This window comes from Cetorhinus maximus, chromosome 13, assembly GCF_964194155.1.
Source record: "Cetorhinus maximus chromosome 13, sCetMax3.hap1.1, whole genome shotgun sequence".
Classification (NCBI taxonomy): Eukaryota; Metazoa; Chordata; class Chondrichthyes; order Lamniformes; family Cetorhinidae; genus Cetorhinus; species Cetorhinus maximus.
In genome coordinates this window covers 33,265,953-33,273,825 of record NC_135891.1, presented here as the reverse complement: position 1 = coordinate 33,273,825, position 7,873 = coordinate 33,265,953, and the positions used below count along the sequence as shown (strand labels likewise).

Below are 7,873 nucleotides of genomic sequence, written 5' to 3'. Positions count from 1 at the left end.
CACTGTATAAAAATAAGGGGTGGCTCATTTAAAATGGAGATGAAGCAATTTTTTTCTCTCAGAGTTGTGTCTTTGGAACTCTCTTCCTGAAAAGGTGGTGGAAGAAGAGTCTGGATATTTTTAAGGCAGAGGTGGATAGATACTTGATAAGCAAAGGGGTGATAGGTTTTGGGGTGGCAGGGGGTGGGTAGGCAGGATGCAGATTTGAGGTTACGATCAGATCAACCATGATCTTATTAAATGGCGAGCAGGCTCGAGGGGCCGAATGGCCTACTCCATGTTAGTATGTTGGTACCTCAGCATTCTATATCAGGTCAGAATATCTGCAAGGAATATCCAGCCAGACTTGTACACATTCCCTCTGGAAATCTCTCCAGTCATTTATTTTCCTTATTCCCCGAGGTCAGTTTTCGTGCGCGTTAAGTGATTGGAAACCAGTGCGATTTCACAAACTTCTGCACCGCTCCAAGTAATCAGCAGCGACAAATTCCGGACACTTCGGACTTTACCATAGTCAACTTTAGTTGTCACATTGTACCATGCACTTCGACTTATCCTGGTGCTTAAGTCCCATGGACTAAAACCGACCAGAAGGAACGGCAGGACACAAACTAGCACGGAGAAGCTGCGCAGCAATTTCACAAACATACCCGAGTACCCAGGCACGGGTCTACCTACCACAGCTGGGGAAACCGGTCCAGCCTGCCCCGGGTAGGTCACTAAATAGAAATAATCGTGCAATTTGTTTCGTGTGAATTTGGGTCTTTAAAAGCAAGAGTACAGCACAAGACACAACTCGAGATTTGGTGTTCGATCCCTCTTTAGAAAGTAATTTCCAGACGACCTGACCACAAATGCAAATAATTGATTGTTTCTACTCCTTACCGAATAAAAGATAAGCGGGTGCAATGAGGGCGCAAAGTTCGAGTCACGTGCTCCTTTCAATATATAAAAGTGCCGTTTCAGGTGCCCTTTCCAGCCAGTTAGCGCTCGGAGTGGAAGACAACGCGAAGCTGGTACGAAGTATCCAGTGCAAAGCAGCTAAACCGCTGCACAGTCCGTGGAGTCCTCACAGTGGTACCTTAGGGGGGGAGATGTCCGCCATTCGCTGCCGGCTGCCCTTTGTTGTAATATTCCTAGAAGGGATTTTACTCGTGCTCATCGCTCTTTTTGTGACTTACGATGAACATTCTGATGCTGCAGCCCAGAGCAATGAGACAGATCATAAGCATAATCAACTATATGCCATCTTCCCAGTCTTTCAAGACGTCCAGGTGATGATTTTTGTGGGCTTTGGACTCCTCATGGGCTTCCTAAAGAAGTACGGTTACGGAGGGATTGCCTTCAATTTTATGATCGCGGTGTTTTCCGTTCAGTGGGCTCTGCTGGTGCAGGGCTGGTTCTACCACTTCCACCACGGCAGGATTCACATCGGGGTTTATAATCTGCTCACCGCGGAAACAGCCTGCGCCACTGTCATGATCTCATTCGGAGCCGTGCTCGGCAAAACCAGCCCAGTGCAGATCCTTATTCTGTCTCTGCTGGAAGTCCCAATATTCACTGCAACCGAGTGGATTATTATGGAGCTTCTAAAAATCAAGGACGTCGGAGGGTCTATAACCATTCACTTGTTTGCTTGTTATTTTGGCCTAAGTGTCACTACGGTGCTGTACAGACCCGGTTTAAAAGATGGGCACAAGGACGAAGGGGCAGACTATAACTCGGACAAGCTGGCCATGCTTGGCACCTTGTTGCTGTGGGTCTTCTGGCCAAGTTTTAACTCTGTCTTCGCATCGAGTGGACACGGCCAGCACAGGGCTGTGATCCACACCTACATTGGTCTCAGCTCGTGTACCCTCACGACCTTCGCCATCTCCAGCCTCCTGGACAAACGGGGCAAGATTAACATCGCCCACATCCAGAACGCTGCTCTGGCAGGCGGGGTGGCAGTGGGCTCCGCAGCAGACATGATGGTCACTCCAGCCGGGGCGTTCGCCTTGGGCTGCATCGCCTCCGTGCTCTGCACGGTGGGATTTAAATACTTGACTCCCTTCCTGGCTAAAAAACTCAAAATCCAAGACGTGTGCGGCATCAATAACTTGCACGGGATTCCCGGCTTTGTAGGGGCAATTGCTGGAATTGCCACTATTCTATTGACAGCCGATGAGAGATATGGCCATGGCCTGTATGACACCTTCCCGGAGAGGGTTCCCAAGGAAGGGGATGTAAAGTTGGCCGAATTGGTCCGGGTGCTCCCGCAGCTGAAAGCTGGAGGGGGCCGGAGCGCCTGGGATCAGGCACAGTACCAGGCGGCAGCTATTGGGGTCTGTCTGGGCATCGCTGTTTTAGGAGGGACCGTCACTGGCTTCATCCTAAAACTACCCTTTCTAGCACAGCCGAAAGACGAGTATTGTTTCAATGACGACCTTTACTTTGAAGTACCCGAAGTAGAAGAGAAAGAAGAATTTGAATTTACCAATAAAAACAACGCGAACAATAACCAGCGTCTTAAACTTCCGGTTTGATTTCTAACTTCATTTTTGTATGCCCGAACATCGTGTCTTACATCAGTTTTCAGGACGTGCCTGTTATGGAAAGACACCTTGTGGTTAGCATACCTTATGCTAATTGTCCAATACTTTAACATATACTTATTAAAGAGAAGCCTTTAACCTGAATTGAGTTGAAAATTACTGTTTCAGGATCGCACAGCGCCCTAACTTCTAAAATCAGGATGTGTCCACTCCTCCAAAAATCATTCACAACTCCTGCATATTCTATGAGCTTTGCAATAACACATTACTCGGAATGTGAATCAGAAAATATTTCTCATACTTGTTTAAAAATGATTACTGTATTTTTCCACCTACAACATTCGGCGAATGAGATACAAATTCACAAGTCTGGGGTACCTGCCTTTTAACATACAGTGACATGCTAATCATTAATGTCAGTCTCTGTCTGCCAGCCAGGTCAAGTCTACACAGATGAGCCATTCAGCCAGTACTTGTTTAAGAGTGAGTTTCTATTTTTCCTTTTTATAAGTCAGTAACTGATTGCTCTTAAACTGCACACTAGAATTTAATGAAGAATTTTAGACAAGATAAAATTAAAAGAATTTTGTTTACTCTGGTTAAGGTAATGAATAGTTTTTAAGAAATTCAAATAAAGTTGTTCAAACACAATGATCAAGAGTGTTCAGTAATTTCCTGCGGTACAATGTTTCCAGCTATTGTTTTTTTTTACTTTATTAATGCTGTTTCAGGTTTTTTTTAAGTCAAATCGATATCTTTGCCAATGTTTTCTCCCTTCCCCCCCATTTCTCACCCAAATGGTGCAGTTTCATGGGATCCTCCAGAATTTTTCCCAACTAAACCATTCTTAATGTGGAAGCTGAGGTAATGAATTTTGACAGGGTATTTAACAGAATGGGGAGGGGAGCTCACATTCACGTCAGATCCTGTCATCATCTTGAAGAGAAACCATTCAGCTCATTGAGCACTCAGCCCACACCATTTCTTCTACCCCCAAACACCCCCCACCCTCGCACCCCAATAAAATACATCTTCTGCAAGGAGACACTGAATAGCTAAGCATCTGGAACCATGCTCAATTTTCCTTCCTAGCCAATGGGAACTGAGGCCAGGCATAAAACCCCAATGACACCCCAGCTGATATCAGCTAACACAGCACATACTGGAATCAAAACTGATGCCTTCTTGAGTTTACAAATCAGGTTTACATTGCATTTGCCAACTGAGCCAGCAAGAGCAAGCTTTCCTTTACTGTTTTTTTAAATCTCGTTTTCATTGCCCTCTGTTCACCTTTAAGTCCTGAAGCTTCAACTTACAGCCCCTTATTTTTGTGACCTTTACTTCCTCTCTGAAGGTTACCAACAATTGTAGCAAAACAAGTCTAAAGTGTAGGTCAGTTCATTTGCCTACTGATTATGGTTGACCTTTCATTCTTTCCTTCTTTTATTTCTTCACTTAACACTGTTTTCTTTCAGTGTAGCAATTCTTCTTTGTTCTGCTTCACTAGCTTCAATTCAAGTCAGCTCTGTTTCCTTCAGTTCTCACATCCCCCAATAACCCATTCCAATCTCTATACCTCATTTGCTGTGTTCTTCAATTTTAAGGATGAATTTTAAGGATTTCTGAAGTCTTGAAGTTTTTCAGTAGTGAGCACTGTTCTTTTCCTTAACTTTTTCTTTTCAGGTGTGGATTTTTAAATCTATTCCTGCACTTTTGTACTTGTTCCATTATTTTCAGTTATTCTACACCAGCAAGCTTAATTTATTTTTCTTGCATTTTCTTCTCATGAAGGCAATGCTCATGCCAAGGTACAGAAAGTGGCCCTCCAGTTCCTTGCCCACTTAACCATGCTTTATATGCTTGGAGAGAATGTTGATCAGCTATTCACAGAATCATAACTGAGCTCAATCATATCCTCTTGGATCATCTACACTCACAACTTTTCCATCAGGAATCGTTCAATAGCAACAGGAGCAAGAACTTTGACTAATTCTTCACCTTATTAGCTCAGGGACACTGAACCCAACTGTAGCACTCCCACTACTGCCCCTGCTGAGATCAGTTAATTTAACAAAATCAAGAATTGAAACCGAGACATTCCTGTTCTGTATAGTTCACACCATGCGGTGTAAGTGCGTCAGAGAAACTTAGATATTACAGCACTGAAGAAGACCATTCCATCCATGCCCATGTGCCTATATTTGAAGCAGTGCCAGCTTCACATGGGAGCTATTTAATCCCATTTCCTTTCTTTTATACTCTGTAATTTTCCTATTCTTCATAAGTTTATTTAATGCCCTTTCGAATGTCAGGATTGATTAGCGTCACTACTCACTGGAGGTAATGCATTCAATACTCTAATAACCTTTTACACAAAAAACATTTTTATAACTTCTATACTTCTTATCATAACTTGTTGCTGACTCACAAGTAATTATTTAATATTTCTCCTCTCAAATATTTTCAAGACTTTGAATACTTAACCTTTTCTGCTCCAGTCAATCTAGCCTTAGATTTTCAGGCCTCCCCTTATAACTATATCTTCTCATCTTAATTAATCCACTTTGTAACTTTTCCACAGCACCAGGATCCTTTCAGTTAGGGACCCTTTAATCACTAGAGCTTTATTGTTTTCTATTTTCTTCTGCTGACTTCTACCCAAACTTTTTATATGTTCCCTTCCAGGCTCCTCCTTGTTCTAATCTCAATCCAAAAAAAGCTGGAATCTTCCCTTTCTGTTTTGACTTTTCTGTGTCAAACTTTCATTCTCTTTTGCCTCTTCACCCCATTATTCTCCATCAGACTTGTTACCTAGAACTAAAATCTCTTGGTTGCTCATTCTTTGAGTCCTATATCTGCTGCACTCACTGTTGACAACTTTAGCCAAAACCAAAATATCCCTCCACTCTTGCTTAAGATGCCATCTCATATGAGCTGTTAGCATTCACTTTAGGAACATGATGCCCAAATGCAGGAACTAATGTGGTAATGATCTTGGGTTTCTGGTTTAATCAGACCACCATGGCATTACAGTGCCCTTATAGTTTTGCTATAAGTCAAAATTGATAGTCTGTGTTATATATGAGCAGAATCAAATTCACACTGCTTACAAGGCCCAAACCTATACTAAATTTTGTTGTTCAGAAAAAATATACCATAATGTGCACCATTTTACATGGAACTCAGACTCTATTATGTTTTGGTACACATGAAATGCAGAATTTTGTACAAAACTGGACACTGAAATGATTTTTGGCATTGCGTACCCGATTCTATGATGTTTTTATGCAAATATGCGTTATACACAAAAGTGTTTAGTGGAAGGTATATGCTATATTTTTGTGCATATTAGAAGTAAATATATTACAGTAATCCTCTCTGATGGTCCATCCACCATGATATGTGGATTCAAGTTGTAGAAGCAGATAATAGCTGTTAATGGTTCAACAATGGAATACAGTTGGATCAGAACAGGAGATGATCCACCAGTCTACTCATTAGTGGATTGTGTGGTAGCTTCATAGTTTGAATCAAACGTTTTATCCCTGATGTGTTTAGTTAATATTTAAGTCCATCCCCAGAAATTGCCTGAATTATTATACTTGGCCAGAAGGCATAGTTTTTATATCCCCACATTCTCTCCAACAGCTCTCTAATACTCCTGCAATCCGCTTGTCAAGCCCCTCTGGTGTAAGCTAGAATTGATTACTCATGTTCTGCTGATCTATTGTTGCAGTTGTAACATTAAATTTGTGGAGCACATGTATTCCTATTCCTCTTTCATTTACTCACACTTCGAGTTATATCAAAAGACATATTTGATAGTCTTTGAAGCAAGCATATTCAAGTGCAAAAATAGTTTAACAAATGGGTGAGGAGAACAATTCTTCCTTATTTTTCTTTCCCTTTGAATCTTTGCTAAATTACTTGCTGATGTTGATCTATTTAGATGAATGCCAAAACGTCCACAGATCATTGAATAATTATTCATCTATTGACTTGTAAATGATTGAAAAGAGGAGTTTTAGGCAAATACTAATAATACAGCAAGTTCTGTAATAATTATTTGGTAATATGGACATTTTAAAGAAGAAGCCCAGATAAGATAATTCTATTAAGCAAATCTGAATCAGTACCCCTACATGAATGAGTTTACAACAAATACCAGTGTTTATTAAAAAAATCTTACTATTTCTTCTTAGACTCTCCATCGTTTTAAATATGATGACTTTGCATTTCAGATGATATTTCCTCACATGAAAGAAGATCTATGGTCTTCAAAGAAAGTGTTCTTAAAAATCTATTTTTTAAAAATAAAATTGAATCCAATGGATTGGGATTTGGAGGATCTCAAAATACAAACTTTGAAACTGTGGAATGTCTGTAATCAGGCAGTTTGTCTAGAAAAATTCCTACAGTGTTTGTTTGAGATTTGGTAAGTTGATTGCAACATCTGTAAAGGGGCCAAGTTCTAGAAAACACTAGTGATATCTATAATGGAAATGTTAATTACTAATGGTGTCATTTGAGTGTAGGGTGTACTCCAAAGTTCAAGGTATTCTATCTTTAGAGAGATGTTATTTCCATAATCAGTACCCATTCTTCTTTGCAGAAACTGGTCCACTTATATTGTAAAATATTTAAGATTTTACATTGCTGGGATCAATAAAATTATTAATGGACACTAATTGGATAGACTATAATATCATAGTGTATAGTAAGTATAATTGTAGATAGGTTGTTTTGCACTAATTTTAGTAGCATTGGATTTGTGACCAGTGCAAGATACACAGTTGCCCCACTTGGCTGCCATCTGTCTCCATTTTCCTGTCTATATTTTTCAGGCTGTCTTAGATGACTGCATCTGAGGAAGCACTTATAGAGCCCACAATGCTCATAGTATGTTACATCACAATAGACATGTCAAACAATAAATATTGGGGAGTTATAGAGACATAAGAAGGTGGAGTGTTTATTTTGGAGGAAGATTTTGACTGCATGGGCAGTATAAATATATATAGATGTTTCTCACCTGCCCTTGAAATACTTGACAATCCAGCCACAACGTGCAGAACCATAGAGAAATCCCATTAGTTTCTTGCTAGTGAGCCATAGCTGAAAAGCCTACAGATCACTAGATTGCCACACTAAAAAAAGAAAGCCATTGAGTTTGTTCTCCACAATGGACAGCGATGCACCTTCAAGGAGGGGTTGAGAACTGTTGGAAAAAGAGACAAACAGTTTTCTTAGTGAGGTGAAAAGTGGACCAAAATTCTATTCAATTGGTTCTGCCCCACTCATAAGACTGTGATTCAGTACAGCCATTGTACTCTAGTTAC

General features: G+C 40.5%; 1 protein-coding gene across 1 annotated transcript; it reads left to right on the top strand.

Moving 5' to 3' along the window:
- The first annotated feature begins 696 nt into the window (after positions 1-696).
- rh50 (Rh50-like protein) lies at positions 697-3,188 on the top strand. The gene has a single exon (XM_078555224.1). The coding sequence runs from the start codon at positions 909-911 to the stop codon at positions 2,523-2,525; it is 1,617 nt and encodes a 538-aa protein (XP_078411350.1). The 5' UTR covers positions 697-908; the 3' UTR covers positions 2,526-3,188.
- The last annotated feature ends 4,685 nt before the right edge of the window (positions 3,189-7,873 follow it).

What these genes read in the sequence shown, in the direction of transcription:
- rh50 (XM_078555224.1), top strand. Translation starts at nt 909, where the DNA reads ATGAGGGCGCAAAGTTCGAGTCACGTGCTCCTTTCAATATATAAAAGT.